Source organism: Ctenopharyngodon idella, chromosome 17, assembly GCF_019924925.1.
Source record: "Ctenopharyngodon idella isolate HZGC_01 chromosome 17, HZGC01, whole genome shotgun sequence".
In the NCBI taxonomy this organism is placed as follows: domain Eukaryota; kingdom Metazoa; phylum Chordata; class Actinopteri; order Cypriniformes; family Xenocyprididae; genus Ctenopharyngodon; species Ctenopharyngodon idella.
The window spans coordinates 5,976,306-6,003,242 of NC_067236.1; the positions used below are offsets into that span (position 1 = coordinate 5,976,306).

At 36.8% G+C, this 26,937-nt stretch overlaps 2 protein-coding genes across 2 annotated transcripts; one reads left to right on the forward strand and one right to left on the reverse strand.

Moving 5' to 3' along the window:
• On the forward strand, positions 1 to 17,121 carry LOC127498733 (interferon-induced protein with tetratricopeptide repeats 1-like). Its single transcript, XM_051868396.1, has 7 exons — positions 1 to 1,376; positions 1,584 to 1,723; positions 4,609 to 4,794; positions 4,920 to 5,112; positions 5,379 to 5,494; positions 5,668 to 6,499; positions 13,684 to 17,121. Exons 6-7 carry the CDS (start codon positions 6,492 to 6,494, stop codon positions 14,975 to 14,977), a joined length of 1,302 nt encoding a protein of 433 aa, XP_051724356.1. The 5' UTR covers positions 1 to 1,376; positions 1,584 to 1,723; positions 4,609 to 4,794; positions 4,920 to 5,112; positions 5,379 to 5,494; positions 5,668 to 6,491; the 3' UTR covers positions 14,978 to 17,121.
• slc16a12a (solute carrier family 16 member 12a) lies at positions 17,075 to 26,937 on the reverse strand. The gene is given in 9 exon segments (XM_051868395.1): positions 17,075 to 19,238; positions 19,432 to 19,691; positions 21,457 to 21,502; positions 21,505 to 22,431; positions 22,998 to 23,141; positions 24,175 to 24,278; positions 25,217 to 25,539; positions 26,152 to 26,254; positions 26,783 to 26,937. Coding segments are annotated over 7 exon segments (1,881 nt in total). The 5' UTR covers positions 25,480 to 25,539; positions 26,152 to 26,254; positions 26,783 to 26,937; the 3' UTR covers positions 17,075 to 19,101.

Sequence of the window (26,937 nt, forward strand, 5' to 3'; positions counted from 1 at the left end):
CAGACTGATGTAGATGCAATTAAAACGTCTTTATTTATGCTCCAATAAACGTTGTCTCAAAATGACTTCTTGTAAGTTTTCCTTGTTCACATACATGTATAAACAGAGTCCATATCTTGAAGACACAGCATATGATCATAGTCCATAAAGCTTTAGCTGTTAATTTAACAGGTCTTTTCTCTTTCATACTCATTTTCAACACTAGGCAAACTTTGTAACCCCATCAGAATCCGTACACTCTTCATTTTACATTTTGCAAACAACTGTGAAAAAAAACATAATACTAAAAAAAAAAAAAACACCACAGTTTTTTGCAACCAATGCACTGGAATTACGTTTGACCCCATTGTGTGCACACATACTTTCATATGGCCATTGTAATGTTGCAACAACAAACATATTCCAGTCGATCAGTCCTGGCGAGACGAGCGTACAGTGTAAATCCAGCAACAAATGCAGCAAGTGAGAAGAAAGAGTCCAAACGAATCCAACGATTAAAGCTGAAATAATTTCCACGACGAATCCAGCCAGTGAAGCACAGTTTTTGACTGTGTAACAGCATGCAGACTGATGTAGATACAATTAAAACAAACGTCTTTATTTATACTCCAATAAACATTGTCATTGTACGCTACTCTCCTTATTTTGTGCAGCCAGCGCGCACGAAGGTTGGTGTCCTTCGGGAAGCGATAGAAGCTCAAATGGCTGTTAAGGCCAATTCACACCGCACCGACAAACGCCAACAAACTCGTCTGTTGGAGTTTGTTGGATAGGTGTGATACCCCTGTTGGCGTTGGTCGGAATCTGTTTTCACCCGACTGAACATGTTTAATCGGCGTTTGTTGGGTCGTGTAATATCTGAGCAGTGTGAACAGTTTTCCAACAAACGGCAACAAACTCTGACGTAATCTGACCTGGCCACGAACCGTTGCCATGACGATGAGGCAAGTTCCCCTGCAAAGACAGCTGTTTGATCGCGCCCGCGCCTCACGCACACACAACAAAGCACTGGAAACGTGACATCGCAGCTTGTTCATTATAAAAAATAAAATACAGTTTAAAAAAACAAACAAAAAAAAAAAAAAACATATAAAAAGGTCAAATAGTCTGTAGTGCAATCCGTGCCATTCAGCAAGAGCACTGCTCGACTTCACCGAAGGAGAGAGGTATAACCACCATGAGAGCAACGCAGGTTTACCTTCAGTTTCGTTTTAAATTAATTCGTTTTGGCTTGTTTAGCTACACGGTTATAGGCCTATGGGTCACATAAATAAAAAGGTTCGCGCTAAAAAAAAAAAAGTTTAAAAACCGGTGTATACCAACCGCAACGCAATAGGTTGCGATCAGATCGATGGCTACAGCGCTTCGGATTTCAGGTTAGTATTTTTATTTTGCCTCAATACTTTAATACAATGAAAACATATATGATACTATATTATTAATATAATAAACTTGCCTGCCAATATTGTCAACATGGTTACACGTAGGATATGTAGTTGTGGAATTTTCCCAGCCAGACTTGACTCGTTTGTCGGTGTTTGTTGGGCCAGTGTGAACATTAAAGTTTTTTTTTTTCTCAATAGAATTCTAAATCCAACGGCCAACTTGTTCGTTGGCGTTTGTCAGTGCGGTGTGAATTGGCCTTTACCGACTTGAAGCAGAGCAAAGTGGCACACAGCACAGCAGTGCTCCGTAGATCCACCCTCAGTTCTTTGAAACTTAGGTGAGTCACGCACATTATATCTCTTTTGTACCACAGCAGCATTCAATCTTGCTTGTTTACTATAGCGGATGAAGACAGGAAGGAAACCGGAAACCGGTATGCCGACTTCTGGCGCCAGCGGAAGTTCGTCACTACGCTTGTGCACGTAGCCAATTAGTAATAAACACAATTAGTAACATCAACAACTTATTAATCAATCAATAACCGGCATTTATACTATTAGCTATTCATTGTAAACATGAAATTCGCTGCAGTAATACCACTTTTCACCGTTAGATGGCGCATGGCGCTCATTAATGGAATTATTTGCTGGTCATCACACAATCCGATAATTAAACTTCTAACTAAGAATAACTACAGAGCGAAAGTATAAACATTCGAATCTACACACTGGAAAAATCAATCAGTAATGCTATTAATATACTGAAACCAAATGTAGTAAATATGCTACAAGTGAAATAAAGGGCTTAGGCAAGATGCTGCGTTTAACGTCACTGATCTTCACTTCACGAACTCACAATATCTTATGAATTATTCCTCATACAACACATTCAGTAAAGGACAATCGTGAATGAACTTACATGTTGTCATTAACGCACAACTTGAGCACATATCATCCTCAACCAAAGTCAAATTCAGTCCGTACTCTGACGAGACCTAAATGGGGTACTTCGTGCTATCAGGGCTGCGTTCAGCCCCGACAAAACGTTGCAAAACGTTGCGAAACGTTTTTTAAACGGAAACGGTGGTGCGTTGAACACCCTGTTCTGATGATGCAAGAGTTGCAACTATGGCAGCTGAGAAGGCCATTCTTTGTGTTCTTTTTGAAGAATTTTCGGAGCCTGATGAAATCGGTATAAATACGTGTTTAATACTGCAAAATACGCTCGATGTTACAGTCACTGCCCTTGCTGTCCAGAATAAAAGAGAACATCCCAATCGAGTGAAGGGATTTGTGGAAACTGTGGTTCCTAATTTTATTGTGATCCAACATTTGCCTCGCATTTCAGGATGAAAAGACAAACATTGAAGGATAATCCACTTCTTACCTCCGAGACTGTGTTATGATCTATATGACCTTATTATTTTTGTGAGTATTAGGCTTATCATTATTGATTATCACTATTGTGCTATGATATTGTAATATTTACCATTATATAATCAGATGAGAATAGAAAAGTTTATGAAAGTGTCACTCCAAAATACAATAGCAAAATATATAAATATGTATAGTATTTTTATGTTACAGTTATCACTTTACATGGACCCATCGTGCGAGCTGTCTCTTTAATACCGCGTGGTTTATATACATGTTGTTGCTGATTGGGCTAACATTTTTGACACACCCACCAAACAAGAGAAAACGTATCTCAAACTTGTTGCACACCGTTGCACACCAGTTCCAGGAAACATGTTGTTTAACCAGAAACCATAGCAAAACGTTGCGCACCGGTTTGAGCTTGAACGTGCCCCTGCTCAACCGGATCTGAAAGTTATTGACGCACGCAGTAACCCGTGCTCTGATTGGGTTAACTGACCAAACTATTCACGTTTTTTAAACAAGACTTTAAATTGGCTTTATGATAAGCCAGCATAAATTTCTTATAAACTTTTCAGTCTAGTTATTGTTTTTCTTGATTGCTAAAGCACAATTTATGAAACAATTCAACATTTTCTCACAACTATAACCTCAAACTTCCAGGTCAAAATAAAATGTCCTAGTCAAAATCAAACTTTGGCCTCAGATGACGCACAAAACGTAACAAATACACAGACTAGTAAATTCAGTATCCTCTGTACATTTCACCAAATTTCATTACAGTATTTGTCTTCTGACACAAAGACTATATCCCTAGGTAGTCATTTCTCAGTTCTGCAAAAATACAGTTATGCAAAAAAAAAAAAAAAAAAAAGGCTACAAAGTAAGTTGACAATCACAAGTTTGAGGGTGTACAACATGTGGTACAGTTTACTGTTAATCGAATAGTGAAATTTCCCTCATCTAAAAAAGCCTACTGGTACTGTGTAGTCTACTGTAATTGTACTGTATGTGTAAGTTTAAAACCCACGTAAATTATTCTTTCAGCTCTCTCTCAGATTTTGACTAGTGTGTCATCAGTTTTGCTTCCTAATATAGTCATTGTTAAAAGTTTTGAGAAATGTGTCATTTTGAGAACTGAACGAATGGTTTGGGAAACTGGGCCAACTGAATCACTTATAATGTGTTAGCAATCGAGAAAAACTAAAATACGTTTATATTCTTACCTAACTCTGCTATTAGTTTCTGTGATCGGGATCTTCTTATTGATTTCATGTTATTGTTTCGTCGGATGGCAAAAAGACCTTTATCCATGATGAAAGTGGAGCGGGCGGTAGATACATAGCCTATGCTTTATTTATAAGGTGTGTACTGAATTTGCTCCTCCAATATCACTGTTTTAGTAGTACATTAAGTCACATTAATCATTTTTCAAGTTAAGCGCTTGAATGTCCCACTTTGCAGGGCGCGCTTTGCCGCCAGTATAGCCTATAACATTCTCTTTGGACATGCGGCAGTATCGGACCCCTTGTGAGTGAGAATGGGTTGGAAATCAAGTCAATTAGCCTATTATCATGTTTCAGAGACATGCCTCTTGAAAGAGTGGGAGAAACAATAATTTTACAAAAGAAAACCTGTAAATTGACATTTCTTCGACTTTAATCTGTCCATTTTATATTTTGGTTTATAAAGATGCAAAACGTAATAAACAAAAAGGTCAATATTTATTTTGTGCACATGAAATGTGTGTATTCGGTTTTAATTTAAAATTTGGTATTCAACATAGCATTTAAAAATACAACCGTTCGTTTTTTGTTTTTCTCAACATGGTTAAAAAACGAAAAAGGAATGGACGCAAAAGTACACGGACCACGGACCTAACTTAAACATCTCAATCCTCCCTATAATTCATCTGCCCGTCCATGGTACTGGCTAGAGGAACTAAAGAGCAGTGGAAGCAGCACACGAAACTTACCGTGGTGTGGGCTGTGTGGGCTTACGGAACGAACGCGGCGCCAGTTCCGTTTTTTCCGTAAGTAGAATATGGAAGGCGTAGGACATACAGCATAAGCTTTTTGAAGAATATGGAAAGCGGAAGCACGTGCAAGGCAATCATTTGTGTTTATAAAGCATATACGTTTGTATTTTTTTTTTTAGAAAATGACCGATCGTCTCTCTAGATAAGACCCCTTAAAGCCCTTTGAAGCTGCACTGAAACTGTAATTTTGACCTTCAACCGTTTGGAGAGACCATTGAAGTCCACTATAAGGAGAATAATCCTGGAATGTTTTCATCAAAATTTCTTTTCGACCGAAGAAAGAAAGACATGAACATCTTGGATGACATGGGGGTGAGTAAATTATCAGGAAAATTTTATTTGAAAGTGGACTAATCCTTTAAACTACGCCAGAGTACGTACACACCTCATGCACCGGATGCCGTGCGCGCACTCAAGGCAGTTGGACATAGTGGTGTATTAGAGGTAAAAAATTATATAAATACTGTTCGGTTTCTCACACAAACCGATCGTTTCGTGTCTTATGACATCAATGTGTTGTCACGAGCCGCAGGGTTTAATTTGGATTTGTCTGTGCATGTTTTTTTTGACTCTTATAGATTGTGTTTCCATTGACATGCATTATACGACTGACAGACTGCAACGGTTGGAGTTAAAAATCATCATTTGTGTTCTACTGAAGAAACAAAGTCACCTACATCTTGGATGCCCCGGGGTAAGCAGATAAACATCAAATTTTAATTTTTGGGTGAACTATCCCTTTAAAGAGACAGCTCGCACAATGGGTATGAATGTAACAGGAAAGTAGCTGTTATACATATTTATATATTTTGCTATTGTATTTTGGAGTGACACTTTCATAAACTTTTCTATACTCCTCTCATATAGGTCATAACACAGTCTCGGAGGTAAGAAGTGGATTATTCTTCATCTGAAATGTTTTTTTCATCCTGAAATGCGAGGCAAACGTCATATCACAGTAATTAGGAACCACAGTTTCCACAAATCCCTTCACTCGATTGGGATGTTCTCTTTTATTCTGGACAGCAAGGGCAGTGACTGTAATATTGAGCGTATTTTGCAGTATTAAACTCGTATTTATACCGATTTCATCAGGCTCCGAAAATTCTTCAAAAAGAACACAAAGAATGGCCTTCTCAGTTGCCATAGTTGCAACTCTTGCATCATCAGAACAGGGTGTTCAACGCACCACCGTTTCCGTTTAAAAAACGTTTCGCAACGTTTTGTCAGGGCTGAACGCATCCCTGAAATGTACTGTGGATCTTGTGCATGTTCATTTGCACCAGTGTTGCCAAGTCCGCGATTTTCCCGCGGAATTGGGCTACTTTTACACTGTTGCCGCGGGTTAAATCGACCCAAAATAACGTGATATTTAGCCCCTGGAATGCGATTTTACCAGGGGAGCCCCGCCAAAAACGCGAATTTTACCCCCCAGAAAGCGATTTTTACCGTGGGACCTCCTGAAATGCGATTGGGCTAGTTTTGTTGTTAAAACCTGGCAACCCTGATTTGCACGAGACAAAACCTTGTGAGGAACAGAAACTTATATGAGGAGCCGCCCATGATGACTGACCTTGTTTTGGAGAGAACATTGTTTTCTCCGTTATAAATACAGCCGTGAGCTCATACGAAGTGCAGATCGCCACTGCTGGAGAGAAAACATCTACAAAACCAGACCACTGCTGCCCATCATGATGAAGTAAGTGTTTAAAATTAATTTATGGAGAAACATTGTGATTTACGATGTGAATATTTCAAATTTATGACGTAGATATTTAAGAATCAGAGATACCATAAACAGTTTCATAAAAATACAAATTGCATCCTTTTCTGTTTCGTATGTTTCCTTTAAGCTTTTAATGCTGTAATTTTTCACTGTAATACTTTTAATTTTAAGGTTCTTTGCAATGACTTGCCTCCTTTTCCTTCTCCCTTTACAGGATTTCCGCGGGGCATTAAAAAGCATTAAAAGTCATTAAATGGATTTTGCGAAAAGTAAGGCCTTAAATAGCATTAAAAAGCATTAAATTTTATTCCTACAGGCATTAATTTTTTTTAGATAGTTTTGAAGAAAAATAATACTACCAGTTTATTTTGAATATAGCCTTCATAATTAATAGTACATTGGTGTGATACACACACGGAACCAGTTTGGTAATTGCCTCCGGCCGGTGTTGTGTAATATTCGGTTCCTGTGAAAACCTGTTCCAGTGGGTGGAGTATACGTGAATATTCATGATATTTCCCTGTTGTGGGCGTGGCCTTGAGACAACGCGCATACGAATGGAACTGAAAATATTTGTGCTCAAATCAAACACGTTTAATGGATTATTTCGAAACTGTAATGAAGATTCAATGTTAAGCATTAACAGCAACAGTTGACATTTTCAAAATGATTAATATATTGTGTAATATGATAAATCGTCTGTGCTCTTTTGCCTGATTGATTAGGCTACAGACATTCGGATTTAGGTAAGGACACAGCAGAGGAAACAATGAGCGAATAACCTATTCTAATCTGGGATAGTACAGTTTATTACTTGTGCTCTATTAAAATGTTTATGAGCTAGCCTGTTGTGAGTCATCCTTAATTTCTTGTTTATTTCGCATATAGCCAGTGTTTCTGTTAACTACATAAACATACCTGAGGAGAATGTTTTATTAATCTTGCAGTCATCATAAACATTGAAATTTGTACTTTATTATATAATACAGTGAATAAACCTTTAAAGCATTGTTCTGATGACCCAGTCTTTCTTATATAGTCCAGCTGTTACCTCAAGAATATTATTTTCTATTATTTTTCAGAAGCTTTATTTTGCTTTCGTGATGCATATCATCATCATGTAAAGTCTGTTTCAGACTGGATGTGAGTGCTGAAGTCACTGGAAGCTCTGGCAGTGTGTGATCTGGACATACATGGAGGCTGTTCTCATTGAGTGCCAAGGGCCTGTTTTAATCATCTCAGACACCGAATATTCACTTAATTTTGCTTTGTTAGAGTTGATGAAAAGCATACAACTGTAAAAACAATCCAAATAAAACACTAAAAAAGATGACATATTTAATTTGTTTACATGCACATCACCATTAACCAACATCAGAGAACAGTGAACATGAAATTGTGTTGTTGAATTATTGAAATATTAACTTTATTAATCTCAGGGGGACTTCAAGTAAATATTTTAGTTCAACAGAGTTTGGCTGACAAAAACGTTTGGGAATCCCTGCCCTACAAAGCTGAAGTTCAGAAATGGTATAATTTTATGTGTACTTGTAAAATGAGAAGAAATACTTTTGAGTAATATTTTCAAATCTCAAACACGATTAACACAACATTATGGATTATTACATTTTGGATGATTTCATTTACCATTATAAAACACGACTTAAAAAGTAGGTTGTTTTTCAGTGCAACGTATGGTCAAAGAACAGACACGATGGATGCTTTATATAAATATAAATGTGTGTGTGTAAGAAATATTTAGTAATATAATATTTATTAGTAGTAGTTATTTCTCTAAACGGTATTTTACTCTTGACCAAATACAACCTGTTTTTGTTAATGAAAACAGAATGTGCTCTTTTGAGGGTCCATGTTAAAGCGATAGTTCATTAAAAATAAAAATTCTGATGCCCTCATCTTATTTTAAAGTTGTATGACTAATTTTTTAGTGGGACATATTTTGAAAAATGTATCAGTGTATTTTTCATACAATGGAAGTCAATGGGCACCAAAATTTGTTCTACTGGTTCTTCAGAATATCTTCTTCACAGAAGAAAAGAAGGGTGAGTAAATGATGACAAAATTTTCATTTTTGGATGGACTATACCTTTAATCTATTATAATCGATTAGTATTTGGAGACTAGTGATTCCCAAATAGGTGTGGAAAGATTTTGATGTTGCTTTGTTAAAGCTTTAAAAAAAAAAAAAAAAAAAAAAAAATTGTGACAGATACAAGTAAATGTGCAATTGTGTTACTTTAATTACAATTTTACATAATATCCAGTATAATATGAGAAAACAGTGTAGTGAAAAATGTGTAGTTTGGTGTTGATAAAGGAAGTTTGAGCCTTACTGACATGGCTGTGGAGGCTGGGAAACACTGGCTATAAAATAAATTCAGAATTACACAAATACTCACACCAGGCTAGCTTATATACATGTTATTAGGGCACAGATGTTTATTTCAGGTATTGTTGTTAACACTCTGCTGTCACCGAATGGCAAAAAGGTATAGTACAGGCTACTAACCAAAATATTCAATTAAATCGAAAACCTCACAAATAAAATAAAAAAATATTAAATAAAACAAAGACATCAAATAGTAATAATCTGTACTAGCCTAGACGAGCATGGGTTATTCGCTGATTGTTTGCTGTGTCTGTAATCAATCAGGCAAAACAGCACAGACGATTTATCATATTACACAATATATTAATAGTTTTGAAAATGTCAACTGTTGCAGTTATTGCTTAACATTGAATCTTCATTACCGTTTCGAAATAATCCATTAAACGTGTTTGATTTGAGCACTAATATTTTCAGTTCCATTTGTCTGCGCGTTGTCTCAAGGCCACGCCCACAACAGGGGAACTATCATGAATATTCACTTATACTCCACCCACTGGAACAGATTTTCACAGGAACCGAATATTACACAACACCGGTGCAAAATTGCTGTAACGCCATTTTGGACAGTGGCGGGCTGGGACCTGTAGCAAAGAATATACACTAACAAGAAGTGACACTCAATAGAACGTTCCATTGCAACACCGGTGTCATGAGAAATCGAGTCCCCCCCTAGAAATCGGGTCTCCTTTAGGACCCAGGCGGTAATGCCTGATCAAAAGTTGTTATCATAATCCATTTCACTATTGTATGAAGTTTATTACATTAAGTGCACAAACAACATGCTTGAAATGTAAAATGAATGCCTATATTGCATAATAAAACAAACTGGAAACACAACCATGACTAAAAATGTATTTTTTTATAACGATAAGGATTGTTGCAACAAACTGTTCTGTAAAAGTAACTTAGTATTAATTGTACGCAATAATAGCAATGTGGTATAGTATATAATATTACTATTATAAATAAATGCAAAGTTAGTACACACAAACATCATTCATTTGAAACATGTAATTGGGAACTATTTGGAAGCAGTTAAATAAACCATGTAATTTAAAAGACATTAATGGTTATAATAACGCATTTTAAACAATATGAGACAAGCTGAAATATAACGAACTGAAATCCAATCTTAATGATGACAACACAGAATAAAATACTATAACTAGTGATCATCAAATCCTTTTAACAGTTTATTTTACAGACTTTGTGTAAGCCTTCCACTTTTTTCACAAAACCTTTTTGCTCTCTAGAAACCCAGTCAGTTTGGGCTAAAATTCTTTAAAAGATCTAGTATTAGCATTAGGCTTATAAACACTGAATTAATACCAACATAAGAAATTAAATTAAGGACATGCATCAGAAAAAATGGGAATGTTGGGCAATAAATATATGAATATAACAGCTTGATTTTGCAGTGTTGTCTAATATCCGTTAAAGCAAAAGTGTCCAAAAATGGGAATTATGCGATAACGGACACAGCAATGCATCATGTATTATAAGATCATTATGTTTGTAGCGTGATCCATTAAAACATACAATATAGCCCATTTCAATTCAGACCTAGTGGAGTGATAGCCTACTATTATTACTATTACTCCACTAGGTCTGAAATATATTGTTCGCTGCAAACATGATGATCTTAAATTTATTAATTATTAATTTACTATTAATAAGTTGCATAAAATGGAAATACTCAATAAAGTAGGCTAACTACGTTACCTCAGATGGTTGAATGGTTGGATTCCACAACTGGTAAATTAAAACATAAGACAATAGCTACAACATTTACTGTAGGTGCCATAAAATTTACTGAAGATTTCCTTGGAAAAATGTTCTTTTGCGCTTCTGATTTGGAAGTGAAATTCGCCGTTTTTGGGTGCGTAAGATGTAGGGCTGCACGATTAATCGTATTTTAATCGCGATAACGATATCTGCTTCTCTCGATTGATTACAAATAATCGTCACGATATTGGCCCGCTCGTTATTTATCCTGAAAAGGTGTTTTTTCTTTGGGATATACGTGTGGTTGCCAGATGCAAAGAGCTTAAATCCCCCAAATAGAGCTTTTCCCTTAAAAAGATATACTGTCTTCCCGGTGTTTTACTTAATCTGTGCAATCTGGCAACTCTGTGCACGCGCTCCGTCTAAATGCGGAAGAAGCGCTGATGATCTGAAAACAAATATGTGCGCTGGAGTTTAGCGATCTCCACAGCGCAATTCTGCTTCAATGAAAGTGTCGTACAGCCAGTCTTTGTTTCTTCACAAGCCACTCGTACTATTTGTGTGACTAAATCTGCCATGATCAAACCTTCAGCGATAAATTGCAACAAATGCAACACGGTTCTCCACCTTACTGTTTGCAGAATGCACTTTTGCAACCTATGTGACAATTCAATCGGGAAAATGAACATAGTTTGGAATCATTGGAAATAATATTAGGAGTTTCGCTGTTTTATACGGAGCCCCACACATGACATGCAAGAAAAAATGTAAATCGTGCGCACGATTTAGACTACTATTTTTTCCCTGCATGTCATGTCCGGGGCTCCGTAGTTTTATCTTTTGAAGTTCCTAAAGGTTTTACCAGTTTTCATAATGTTAATCAGTTGAAAATTATATCGCCACTGGGACATTTTTTTTTTAAATATATCAAAGTACAATATAAAAATACATCTTTCTTTGCTTTACGAATTTGCAGGGCAATCTGAATCTGTGGTTTGTCTCATTTGCAAACTAATTGTGTTGCTTTAAAAATCTAATGTGAATACAGATTACAAAGCGTTCACCAAAACCATGTGTTTTGTATTGATTTACCATCTAACGAAGTTATCATAGTTGGTTAAATGAAGTCGGTGTGCCACCTACAGGCCTTTTGGGTGAAGTGTAGGTTGGTAAAGAACATGCAAAATGGCCATAACATTATCCTTTTTGATAGAAATAATCGTGATTAATAATCGTGATTATGATTTTGAGCAAAATAATCGTGATTATCAGTTTAACCATTATCGTGCAGCCCTAGTAAGATGTGAAGGATTCTCTAGATAAGACCCTTATTCCTCGTCTGGTATCGTTTAAAGCCCTTTGAAGCTGCACTGAAACTGTAATTTTTACCTTCAACCTTTTGGAGACCATTGAAGTCCACTATATGGAGAAAAATCCTGGAATGTTTTCCTCAAAAACCTGGACATGGACATCTTAGATGACATGGGGGTGAGTAAATTATCAGGAAATTTTAATTTAAAACTGGACTAATCCTTTAAGAGAATCCAGTTATTTAACGTTTGCAATTACAACAGGAAACACACTTTTTAAGGTGCACAATCTCCACCTCCAACATTGCCAAAAGACAATGAACAGAATTCTGCACAAAATATGACAGTATAAGTTAAATAAATATACACTATATACATAAATGTGCCAAAAATATATACAATCAGATATATAAAAAATGTAACAAGAGCAGAGAGCAACAATAATATAAAATATTAAGATTAATATACAAATAAAATATAGAATAAATATTCTAAATAGCACAACTTCTTCATCACACAAATGTGAAAACACACTAAAGAGAGAATCTAACGTTAACCCAACTGATGGAAATAAATAATAATTGAACTTGTAACAGTTTTGTTGCAAAGCACAATATTATGGTGAAATTAGATCTCGTGTTTGTTGAGTTAAAACCGAATTATTGTTGTAAGCATAGCCTTTTTGCTATGATGATGCTTGCTAACAAACTTAAGAGTTATACCCACCAATTAACATTAGCCCTTCATGAATGACATGGATACCGTAATAATCTTACAGAGAGAACATAGTTGCATACCTTTTATCTTTTGCTCATTTCTCCTCTTCTTTTTTTTCTAAATTGGGCACCTGATGGCTTTGACCTTTTCCTGTCCATCGCTGTGTTTATTTGGCACTCGACCATCAACAGATTTCCCATCCCCCCAACACTGTCACTCACGACCAGAAGTTAAGATTAAATCAATTCACCTTGGTGATCACATAATCGTTTTGTATTACCTATTTTTATTAGCCATTTCACACAATTCAGAAAAACAAATATTTGCAGGAACTATAGGCCTGTATTTATAATATTATGAAGGAAATGTGTGTTATTTGGAAGAAAGTCGAGGTGTGACTGACTTTAGTCCACTAATTCCATTAGAGTATTGCTCTATACCCGCTCCCCTTTCCCCTTCTCACACAGCTTCTGTGCATGGCACCTTCTCAGCAAGCAGGGGCGCCAAGCAGGGGCGCCAGGCGGCTGCCCGGTTCGCCCGTGCCAAAAACCGCTACTGCTTACAAAAGAAACATTTACTGTTTTTGTTCTATTTTAGCAGCGAAAATAGTTTCAAACAAAGATCACAGCAGAACCATAGCGCAACACTCAGTCTTGTTTTCGTTATGATTCAGCGTTTTCAATGAATCAGTTGAGTCAAAGATTAAATGACCCATTCATAAGCAACTGCCTCATTCAGCCATTGGAATGAATCGTTTAAATGAATGACTGACTTATTAAGACAGTTACTTTACGCCACCTACTGGTGGTTTAGTTTCATTTTTAAAAGTATAATTCCCCCCTTTATTAAAAAGCATTAAATTAGATTTGATGAAACCTGTAGAAACCCTGACTTTAATTGAGGATTTATTGTCAAACAGCTCCATATCCTTGGATCTAAATGTGTCAGCAGTAAATGTCCTCGTAAGGCTAACTTCTCTTTCTCTGTAACTCCAGTTCCCCACTGAAAAGCAGCCTTGAGAGGCTGGAGTGCCACTTCACATGGGATCTGGGGCAACATCGAAATGAGCTTCAGGGGATGAAGAGGCACATGCAGGATGTGGACCAGGAAATGTGCACTTGGCCGGTTCACTATTACAACCTGCTGGGCTACATCCATCAGGCTCTTGGCTCCAACACAGAGGCGCTGATGAACCTGGACAAAGCAGAAAGTGTGATCCAGGAGCAGGGAACAGAAGAGGCTGGAGTCCGGCTGCAGGTCAACAAAGCTAACCTGGCTTGGGTCTACTTCCATTTGGGAGAGCTGGAGAAGAGCAAAGAATATCTAGAAGAGGTGGAGAGGCTTCAGCGAATGCATCCTGCTCCACCTGGATGCACTTTACACCCTGACGTCAGTGGAGAAAAGGGCTGGACGCTGGTGAAGTTTGACTTGTCAAAGAAGTGTCAGGCGATTGATTACTTTAAAATGGCTTTAGAAGCACAACCAGATAGGAAGGAATGGCACAAAGGTCTTGCCGTGGTGATGAGCAAGGATTGTGTACAGTCTAAATTCACTCCAGAACAGATTGTAGAGCAACTGAAAATCGCATATGAGAAAGACCCAAGTTGTTTGTTCCTTCACGCTCTTTATTTACTAAAACTATGCGATCAGAAAAATGTGTCATCAAAAAACATTGAAAGGGAGATGCAAGATTTACTAGAAAGAATTCTTGAAACTGGAAACCTGGAGGGGTTGCACCCTATTCTCTGGTATTACAGAAAAGAGATTTCTTTTTGTAAAGCTAATCAAATAGCAGAGACCGTTCAAGAAAAGTTCCCCACTTCAGTTTCAGCATTGAAACTTTTGGCAAACAGCTACAAATGGATGGTTTACGACATGGAAGGAAATGAGGAAAAGGAAATTTTTGCTAGGAAAGCCATTAAGCTCTTTGAGGAAGTTGTCAGACATAACCCTTACTCATACAAAGTAAAGATGTCCCTTGCATCAATGCACAAATATGCACACAACAGGAAGAGATCAGATGAGATTTACCAGCAGCTCCTGTCAGAGATAAATTATCTTTCTCCTCAAAGGCAACAGAATATTTACTACAATTATACCTTTCATCTACTTGACTGCAGACAGTATGAAGAATCAATCAAATATCACATGAAAGTAGCAAAAATCCCAAGTGATTCAGTTCACAAACAGAAGAGCATAAAGATTCTTCAAAAAACTTTGAGAAAAGGTAGAAGCCCTCAGTGTGAGGAAATTATGCTTATTCTGGAGAGAATTAATATTTCTGATTAAAATGTCATACTTCATCAAAAAACAAACAAACCTTCCATTTGTATAAATTTGCCACAATTCTAAAAATTTTATTGGAGGTGGGAAAATTTTCTTTCTCTTGTAGCATCTGGACCAATCAGACACACACAAATTATTCATTATTTAACGAATAATCCAACAAACTCACTCTCCCAACAAAGGTGTGTGACCCATCCCCCAAAACTGCAACTACCATCCCAAATGCAGCCAACACCAGGTCTCTGGTTACAGGGGGTATTCCAGAAAGCAAGGTTAACTTACCATCACATATACCCTGAACTCTCGGCTGATTAACCCAAACTTTGCTTACTTGAGGTATGCTGGTTCCAAAAACGCGTCCAGGAGTAAGTTCAGCCAACCCAGAGTATGTTCCCGGTTAACACGCAAGACATTCTCAACAGAGCAATGAATCAATGATTCACCATGGAAACAGACGCTAAGAAAAATCACACCATTCTACTTCTTTCTTCTTTTGTTTAATGCCGATTTACATAACCAACTTGGTGCACATCACCACCTATTTGGTGGTTGTACCATAATTTTTTCAATCTTTTAATAAGTAATCTTCTATTCACTGAGAATAAGAATTATATTGTTTGTTTGCTAAGTATTTAATAAGATATCTCATATGTATTTTATTATAGAAATTATAGCATAGAAAACGTCTTGTTATAAAAAGGGAGAATAATGAAGATACATGTGTGAGATGATGACAAATACATATATTAGAATTGAATAAACATTTAAACATTACCACTTTATAATAAAATCACTGTTGTTATATATAACTGTAACAATTTGTTATATATATTGTTACATTAATATGACCATATTAATTATATAACATGCATCTGAATACCTCTTAAGCAAACTAACCCTGGAACATAACCTGCTCCGGAGCAGGTTAGGTTCACAGAGTAAGTTGCTATGGCTTTTTACCCTGAAAGTTACTTCCATTTTTGGAACTGAAAGCTGAGGTTATCTGCTTACTATACTCTATTATACACACACACACACACACACACACACACACACACACACACACACACACACACACGTATAACCACTTGAGAAATGTATCAACATGTATTTGATTTCTCTATGTGATCATTCCTTTATAGTGTTTTGCCTATGTATTAATCCTTGAATGCATGTGTTAGTATTACTTGATTAATCAAGATTGCATAAATATAATTCTTGATATCTACGAATTTGTTTTTTAATGAACTACATGATCATGTATATTACGTTGATACCTATGCAACATATTAGTATTATAAGAATCTTGAAAGTACTTCTCTTAAACACCCAATTAAATTACATATGCAAAAACCTGCTAAAGGACAAAGTTTCCCTCCAAAGGAACAACTTATTGGCTCACACCATCAGAGGGTGTGACATCATAGTACAGAAAAATACCAGGCAAACCCTCCAGGTTTTTGGTTTCATTGGTTCTTTCTAAAATTTTTACCTCATTGTTTTTGGCCTGTACCTCAGACATTTTTTTTTGGCATGTAGAGGGACTGAATGTACAAATCATTTGAGTCTGCAGTTTTGTTTACAACAAGTAACATTTAAAGCATGTGATATTGATAATATTGTGTGGGCTTGACCTACTGTAATTTGATTGGCTGTTCAGATGGTTAAAGAAACAGCTATGAAATCCATTGAGCTGTTTGAGGAGGTTGTCAGACATTACCCTAATCTTTTACATGAAAGAAATCCCAAAAATGACAGATCACAAACAAAGAGTATAAGTCTTTAAAAGTATTATGAGGAGGGGCAGAGACTCTCGCTGTAGGGCAATTCAGCATTTTCTGGAGGGAATTAAGACTTCTATTATAATGTGCACGAACGCAACAGTCAAGTTATAAACAATGTCCCAAAATCATACAACAATCATTATTGGAGGGTGTTCTCTTTAAATTTCACTCTATGCAGAAACCATAAAAGAAAATTAAGAAAAACATATAAAGGGACAAATATCTTAAATCCCAAGATATTGTATATTCATTTATATTTTGTTATGCTAATGGACTGTAGCTTCCACAGTACCTGTTCATTGTTTCCACTGATGTAAAAAAAAAAAAAAAAAAAAAAAAAAAAAAAAAAAAAAAAACACTTCTTGGAGCTGAATCATGTGCTTATTGCTTCTGATTATAACTATTGTTCACAGAAAACACGTTCACAACTGCCTTTTTTTTTGAGACTTTCATTTCTGAAATGTGGATATAGAAATGTGTTGCTTACAGTACATGTTTCTGTTTCAAATACAATAATAAACATTTAATTATAAACACTGTTTTCTCCCATCCATTTTTGATTAGTTTTTTTAGTTTGTTGATTAGATTTACTTGACCTGCTCAGACCTGACCTGCTTGACCTGTTGATTTTGTAACTTTGTTTTCAGTGTGCAGTAACATAAAAATGAACGCCCTTTTCTCAAAGTTGAGTGCATTTCAAACATGATTTTCTGTTTTTACATTTTCTTAAGGAAACTTTGTTGCTTGCCGGTGGAAAGTCTGAAGATACATTCTGACAAATTGAATATTATCTACTGTAACAAACACAAACACAAGGTCACGTACAAATAAATGCGTATTGTTGAGAATCACAAGGTATTTGATGTAATTTAAAAAAAATGTAAAACAAGAGATTAAAACTGTGTAATTTGTTCCCCTTCTTGTCAAAAACCATTATTCCCATCAAAGGCACAGAATTGTTTGTGACCTTTATATGAAATACAGGCCATCTGATACTGCTTACATATAGCATCTAATATTATTGTTGTTTCCTTAGCAATGATTTAGTCATATTTTTCATGAGAGTCCATAAAGTCTATTCACCAAAGCATTATCTGAATGGTGAGCAGCTCACACAGAATATTCACTCCTAAGTCCAAAGAAAGCTCTGCGGATTGATGCAGAATTAGGAAAGCTCACATTTAACTCATTTGCCATAATTAAAAAATTAAAACATTCAAAGAATTCAAAACTTATGACACTGAATAGAGTTACATTTGATCTGAGTGTTTTAAGGACAGTGAGCTTGGCTGTTTGTAAACAGTGTATGTAGCTGTATACACTACTGTTCAAAAGGTTGGGATTTTTTTAAAGAAATTTTTACTTTTATTCTGCAAGGACAAATTAAATTGATCAAAAGTGACAGTGAAGGCATTTATAACGTTACAAATTATTTCCATTTCTAAACAAATTTCTATTCATCAAAGAATCCTGAAAAAAAAAAAAAAAAAAAAAAAAAAAAAACTAGTTTCCACAAAAAATAATAAACAGCACATCTGTTTTTAACATATATTTCACAGTACTGCTCTTTTACTATATTTGTGACTCAGTGTGCATCCTTGGTGAGCATAAGAGGCTTCTTTCAAAAACACTTACGCCCGCTTTCACAGACAGGGCTTAGACTAAGCCAGGATAAGGCCTTAGTTCAATTAGGACATTTAAGTAGTTTTTATAAGCCCTAGAAAAAAAACATTACTGGTGTGAATCTTGAGACAAAACAATGGCACTGACATATTTTAAGAAATGTCAGCGCAAGTTGCTTTCAGTTAAAAGAGCTCAAACATGCATTTTAGTCTGGGACTAGCTTAAGCCTGGCCTGTGAAACCGGGGGTAAAATCTTACAATCTTACAACTTTTGAACGGTAGTGTACATTATAAATACATTGAGCTGTGAATGGAGCAGTATACATGTAACTACTGGGCAAAGGACAGCTGTTGGTTTGTCTGACCAGCCAATCAGATTCAATCTGCTTGAGAGACAAATATCAAATAAATGTCAAATACGGAATCAGTTTCTTTTGTAGCAAACTCATTAAAATATTTGGAACATTTTACATAAGTTACTATCAGTCTCAACGACAAAATTTCACCTTTAAAACACAAAATTATAAGTAAAATCCTGTATTTTGGGAGGTTTGAGCTTGTGTTATGGCAGTCCATCTCACTGATGAGAGCTTTGGATCAGGAACATAAAAACTCTCATATAACCCTGTTTAACTCCGGAGGGGGCACTTTCATGTTTCTTGACAGCAATATTGCTGTACTTTTCTACTGCTTTAGAAATCTCCTGTACCTGGTTGTGAGTCAGTTTATGCAAGAGCTCCCTCTAGTGCAGCGGATGATCACTCTCACAGCAGCCAGAATCACAGCACTGCAGATCAGAGAGACTCCACTGAGGAAGAATGTAGCTGTGTAGGAGCCTGTCTGATCCACTAGCCAACCTGAGAGAGAGAGATTTCATAAAACACTCTGATTTGGTTAAATATACTGCGGGCACATACAAATGAACAAGCAACTGTATGTGTAAACAGTAACTGCGGTAACTTGTGTGTGATTGACTCTTGGCATGTATCGGAAAATAAGAATCTGTGTGTTTGTAAGCGTGAAAGAGAGAGTGTGTAAATTTTCTCTGACCTCCGATAGGTGGGCTGATGAGGTAGGGGATGGCGTGGAGGAAGTAAACAACTCCCAGAGCTGAGGTCAGGTGGGTAGAGCTGACAGTGTCAGAGGTCACCACAGGAATAAGTGCCACGTAAGCTCCATCAAAGTAGCCGTAGATGAGAGAAAAGGGGACGAGCAGGGAAAATCCATTCAGCAGAGGCAGAAAGAGACAACTTAGCCCTTCTGACCCCACAGCCAGCATGTAACTCACCACCCTATATGGCCTTAAACACCTGAACATAAACACACACAGATACAGATCAAACCGCAGAGTTAGACGGTTCCATTAACAGTATTTTTAGTACGTTCTAGGAATTAATAAAAAAAAAAAAAAAAAAAGAGAAGATAGTTTTAACAATAATAAATACATTTTTAGAAAATATGTGTTTGTATTGTACCAGCTTTTAATGACATTTCAGTGCTATTGTCCTTTTTCAGTCTATTTAACATTAAAGTGGTCAGGAAAAGGAAGTTGCAATCATCTTTTCTTCCCTATTGTTACGTATATATTTGAGTGAAATGGCTTCTAGTACGAGAAAAAAAAAATGTAGGAACTTGATTTTGTCCATCGGGAATTGATTGGATCAATGGATTGCTGTCGTTTGTTATTTCTGTGATCTCATATATGAGTGAGAGGTTGCTCGAGGGGAGAAGATAAAGTTTTACTTCAGCAATAAAAAAATGAAACACAAATGTGATGTTTAACTAAAGTCATTTTTGCTTATTCGTATAGTTGAACTGGATTTTCAAAGGTCAGCAGCAAAGACGTTGGCAGATAAAGTGAGATTAAATACATAAAGAATAATTGTGTTATTTAACATATTTTAACATTTCACTGTTTTTATTCATTTTCAGGAATACCGAATCAGTTTTTGTGCAAGTGAGATGAGTAAATGAATGTCCACATTTAGTCTAGAAATACAAAGTTCTGTCATGAAACTCTAGATGGCGCAGACTGACAGGTCCGTGACTCAATCTGCTAGCATTTGCTGTATCATTTGCTGTAGCAGTCTGTAGCGTGCTTTCAGAAATCCTCCACCTTCCCCAGCTCCACCTGTCTAGATCTGCTATGGGGGTTATTCATGCATGTAATATGTGCAGTAGTCTCAGCCTCAGACGTCATGCCCATCAGAAAGTCACGTCACCGTTGGCTGAACGTCTGATGCATATGGCACACTTAACTGTGAAACACTTCAGGATTTTTGAAGTCGTCATCTGGTTGGTTGAATTCTACAGGATGTCCGGGAGATGTATGTGTCGCGTTCTTTAACGGTCCGCCTGGAAACAAATGCTGTGACGCCAAACCACCTCTTAGAAGAAGAACGTCGCCGTGTTTACAACTGTGACAAGGAGTGCTTATCAGGATCGATTAAATGCTGGATTTTCAAAAGTATGTGAAGTTCGCGGCTCCATTGTTGCAGTAAACTTGCACATCATTCTTGAATTAATAATTTATTAGATGCACGTCAGTCTTTTTATTGTTGGGACATTGACTTTACATTTTCACGCCCCTAAACATGACGCGGAACAAAACGAACTGTGATTGGTTGCGTTACATGTCAGTCAAACGTCCTCTTGGGTGGTCCTTGGCCAATGAAAGCTGCGATAGAGTCCAGACATTCTGCCATCAGTCTGAAGGTCTGGCTATACGAGACTATATATGAAGCAGCAGCAGCATGTATTACATACTCACATCAGCATGTCTGTGAATGTATTGGCTAATGTATAAATTAAAAAGTAATGCATTACTAGTTACTTGGGGAAAGTAATCTGATTACGTAACTCGTGTTACTTGTAATGCATTACCCCCAACCCTGTACATTAGTAGACATGAATGTGATTTTAAAGACAGATTACAGTACCACAAATTTAAGTCGACGTCTACCTCCACAGGTTCTGTGAAGTGAACCGACATCTAGTGTAGATGTAGCTCTTAAATTTCTGTAATATTGAAATTTGTGAGAAAAGAAAAAACATTCACAACAAACTCTTACTTACTTTCTATCAGCAATCCAACCAAAAGTGATAGTTCCGACAATCCTGACACTCCAAGTATGGACATGAGTAATGCTGCCTGTTGAGGGCTGACGCCTGCACTCAGTGAATAGGGCACAAGATACACAAATGGTACACTGCAACCATATGCAAGGAACAGGTAGGACACCAACAGCAACAGGAAGTCTGGTATCAACAGGAAGGAATATTCTCTCAATACGGGTTTCCTTATGATAGACCATACATTTTCCTTGGACTCCTTCAGTAAGTTTGTGTTTACCACCTTTGATTGCGCCAGAGTGGTGTGGTTAGCGTTTGCTTCGGATTTTGTTTCTGGGATAGCTGTATTCTCTTGATTGGTGGGCAAACAGCCACCATCTGATTGTACTAAAGCTGAGCCCGAGATGTTCCATTCATCTGTGTTTCTGCTCACTGTCTCGGAGTCTTCAGAAAGATCCTGTCTATAGTTTAGTTCCTCATCGGAGTGTGTATGCTTTGCATCAGAGGGCCCTGACTTATCTGCCTCCATCTGTTCTTTTCCATCCCTCTGCATATTCTCAGCTTGTTCTTTTCCCCCTCTCTCTTTAATCATTTTATCTGTATCCATATGATTTACCTCCACTGATCTCCATTCCTGTGCACTCAATTCAACACTGAGGACTGTATCAGCAAGTTTCATATTCAGCAAATCAACCCTTTTGTCACTCTCCAAGTCCATCTCCTTCTGCCTCCCTCTTTGGCCTTCCAAAGGTCTCATAAGGGCTCCACAGACACATAGGTGGGACACCAAACCCCCAAGAATGAGCAGCGCACCCCTCCAGGAGAAGAACTCAATGAGGAGTTGCACAGCCGGTGCTAGTATGAAGGTTCCAATGCCGCTGCCTGACATGGCAATCCCGTAAGCCAGCGCTTTTCTCTCGCTGAAGTAAGAACCCACCATGGCGATTGCAGGAGTGTAACTAAGGGCAAATCCCACACCTGTGCAGAAAATCAGGATGGTTAGTATTCAAGACTATGGATATGAATGGCTAGTTTGTTACACTATTTAACTTTTTTTGTTCAAAATTAATAACATTTAAATAATGATTCAATACATCATCAATCCTTATTCCAAAAAAATGTCTTTTTGTCTTATCCTGATTCAAAGTTGAATATAAGCCTATTATAAGTGTTTATATTTTAGACCTGAAAGGATGGTTTTGTTTACATGCGTCACTGCGTCACAGTTGTATGATGTGTGTATGATGTGGGAGTGGCATAGGATAGTTGTCACAACGAGCAAGAAAGGTTGACATGGAGCATGCGACATCTCAAACCTCTGGGGAATCACCCATTTTAAAATAACGCTGAACAGAGGAGAGTCTACTGGCAAAAAAAGAACTCATAATAAAACGAGAAACAACGTTGGCTTGGCTTTTTGGCGATGTTGAGAACTGGAAAACTGGAAAATGATGATTATCAGTGCAGTTGAAATAGAAGTCTCTGTTTGAGTTTAAAATATTAAGAATGTTGTGTATGCTGCTGTATGTGCATCTGTATCAAACCTGTAAGAACACCCAGTGTAAGATACAGGAACTCTACGCTGGTGGCCAGTGAGCTGAGCAGCAGACCAGCAGAGGAAAGAAGTCCACCAATAATGACAGCTATACGAGAAGAGAGGCGGTTCCCTATGTAACTACCCAGTGGTGCTATAATGAGAAAGAAAGAGAAAAAGAATGAGGTGGATTGCATGATAGTGGAAATGCATATTATTTTCATGTTATGGCTGATAAATGGAAAATTCAGCACTATTTTGTATGTAGAAATAAAAAAAATACAACACTAAACACTAAAATGTATCATTTTAAAAGTTTCAATTGAATTTATGAAAAATAAAATTTGTTTACATTTAACAATTCAATTTACATTTATTTGTATAGCGCTTTTCACAATACATATCGTTTCTAAGCAGCTTTACAGAAAATGCAGTGTTATTAAATTATTTAAGATTCACTTTAAATGAGAGATTACAGTAATCTAATAGTAAAACTAGAGGAAATGAGCATTAATAATTAAATATTGACTGATAAATTTACATTATCAACCTATACCAATAAATAAAAAAATAGTATCAGCCCACCAACAGATATGGTACAGATATATCATGCAGAAACATTATTTAACTCATTATTTATCACTGAATCAACCTAATATATTAAATTACACCAGAAAAAAAAATTGTGCTGGATGAAAATAATAAATAGTGTTAGATAAAAATAGCTCTGTAAGATCACTTTTACAGGTAGCATTAACTCTTACATATGTGACTTTTTTTTAATTAAACTCTACCACTTGTGTGCATTTATGTGGGTCTTTATCTTCATGATTAATGAATATTGTTTATGTATACATCACAATCAATCTATCTGCTTAAATCTAACTAATCTAATCTAACTGCTTAAACTAAGTAAAGAATCAGTGGGAAAAGAGATTCCAAAAGATATACCCAAGACCCCCACATAAATATGAAAATGTGTTTCTGTGAACATTCTGGCAGCCAGATAAATCTGGTTTAGGGTGGACTATGCACTGTAAACCTGTCAACACAGACTTTTTTTTTTTTTTTTGAAAACAAAGTTCTCCTAAAATCAATATAGTTGAGCTGCCACCTATAAGTCACAGAGTTTTGCTATAGGGTGAACACTGGGGGATTTTTTTATTCGAGCCTTAAATGGGTCTTACCACACAACATTGTAGTGCAATCCAGCAGAGAGTGTATCCATGCAGTTGCAGAATAATCTCTGGAAAAGTATGACTGGAATTCCACAAAAAAGATGGAAACACACCTGCAACCAGCATGAAAATGGGCAGATTTGAGAAAGCAATATGCTAAAGGTCTTCTGGTGCTTACTGCAGCATTTATTTTAGTCCTTTTAAGTACAACATTTTCTATCAACATCCAAAACTGGATATTTTCCTTGGGTTGTTGTCCTGCTTATTTAATGATTTAATAATAGAAGACATGAGTAATTGTGTCTTGGCTAGTGGCTAATCTTTCAAAAACCATCAGAATTCAACTTGGTTGAGTCTAGAGGCCATTTCAGCAGCCTTTAGTTTAATTTAGTCTCACATTAAAGAGGACCTATTATGCTTTTTTACATTTTCAACTTTTTTTAGTGTATTGTTGCCGTGTTTGAGAATGAAAAAAATCTGCAAAGTTCCAAAGCACAAAGTCCACTTCAGAGGGAGTTATTCTCTATATCAGTTAGCACTGTTTCTTAACTCCCTGAAACACCTCGATTGTAGTCTTGAGTTTTCTTCCGGGAACCTACATATCACAATATTCCTCATTTAAATAATTCCCGCAGAAGGGCGAGGAGTGGTAGAGTTGTTAGTAGTGTGTTGAAACTCGCTGTTATGGTAAAGGGCGTGATTCTGAAACACGCTGGAAGCAGTTGACCAATCACAACACACTGGTCCAGCCGACCAATCAAAGCACAACGCACATTTTGGATAGAGGGGCTTCATTGAGACAAACTAAACAGAGCGTTACAGACAGACTGGGAAGAGAGGTGCTGCAACAATGTAAAATATGTGAAGAATAATGTGTTTTTGAACATTCAAGCATGAAAACCTATTCTAGCAGACGCCAAAAACAAAATCTTTACCATAATATGGCCTCTTTAAACTGACAAAACAGAGGTGACGTGAGGGTATCACCTTGATTCCTGGTAAGGTAAGAAGTGCATATAAAAAACGTGACTTGGGGGAGTCATGAACTGACCTAGTGACCGCACGTGTGCAAACGGTGGTGAGAAAACATCCAGCCACGATCATCCAGCCCCATCCGCCATCCGGAGAGGCCGCTGAATGTGGATTTTTTTCACTCATCTCTAGACTTCTGTTGGACAAGATGCTTCCTCTCTTCATCCTCTCCCTCACTCGCTCACTCCTTTCAGCCTCTTGTTTCCTTTTCTGTCCAGTTTCAGCTGGTTTTGCTCTCTCCGGCTCTGTTTGGGACATATTTACTTGCTGTTTTTCTCTCATTACTTCTGGTCCTTTTTGCTTTTAACTATAAGGAGCTTTTTAAATGCCATCAAGCAAAATCTGCAGCAGAAACAGAACATTTTTCAATGTTAGCCACCTTCTCAAACTGTATGTGCACTCTAAATCAGTCTGTATGTAAAAAACAAAACAAAATCTCTATTGTTGTAATAAAAGTGAAACTGCTTGACATTGTGGTGTTTTGGACTAAATACTAAAATGTATCAAATATGTCTCTGAGATAAAAAGGATAGTTTAGACAGAAAATTAACATTCTTGTCATCATTTACTCCTTGTGAATGTGTGAACACACAACTCAGGATTTATCACTCTATGACTGACTGGTTAGTGAGTGAGAGACCTTGCAAAAATCTTACAAAGAAATTAAAGCAAAACTGTCCCAGGCTGAGACTGTCCTGCTACATATACACTCTGAAGAGGTTTTCATGACACAAACAGTGACCAAGTTACTACACACTAGTCTGATTCAAATGGAGGCGAGGAACACAGTGTGTCTTTATCAATGCCAAGAAAGAGGGCCAAAAACTACTTCATGGGGCAAAAGTAGTAACCTTATTGCAAAAATTATTAGACATGGAACAAAGCTTCATTCAACCAACCAACTCCTGACAATAACCATTACCAGAGTTAGATTTTGTCCTGGACGTCACTTACCTCAATCTATGTCTGGTAAACCAGACCACAGTCAGACCTGATGCGATGACTTGCAGTCTTTAAATTAAAGACTTAACAGTCTGCCTCACTGAAGAAACATCTTCTACATAACAAAAGGTCACAATAACATTCAAAAGTTTGGAGTCAGTAAAATGTTTTTTTTTTTTTTTTTTTAATTGATCATTTTATTCAGCATTAAATTGACCACAAGTGACAGTGAAGAAAAGATTTCTACTTAAAGTTCTTTTGAACTTTCTATTCATCAAAAAATCCAAAAACTGTATAACGGTTTCCACAAAAATATTAAGCAGCTGTTTTTAACTGAGATAATGTTGACAACGCACACACTCTCTCTCCATATATTAGTTATAGATACAATAATCAATAACTAAAGGCACTTTGCACTATCCTGTAAATGAAACAAAAGAATTAGCCATTTAAGTTGTAACCAGAAAAGGGTCAGATGAGTGAACATGTAAAAATCTAGGTACAAGAATAAATAATTATAAATTAGCAGATGAGAAGAGTTATAACAGTTGTGTACAATCACCTGGGGAGTTTTTCTGAACAACATACAAACAACAAGATACATGACTGAGCGTTTGAAGTGGTCAAAGAGAAACAAACTTACTCTGAAACACATTTCCCAGTGTACAGAATCTAGAGCAGACGAGGAACAAAAACAAGTACTGCTCTCCTCCAAAGTGTGGTACATATTGGCGCACATGGCTCTGCATCACTGCACGGTGTGCGCGCTTGGACAGATCAGCAGGGCGGAAACTACAG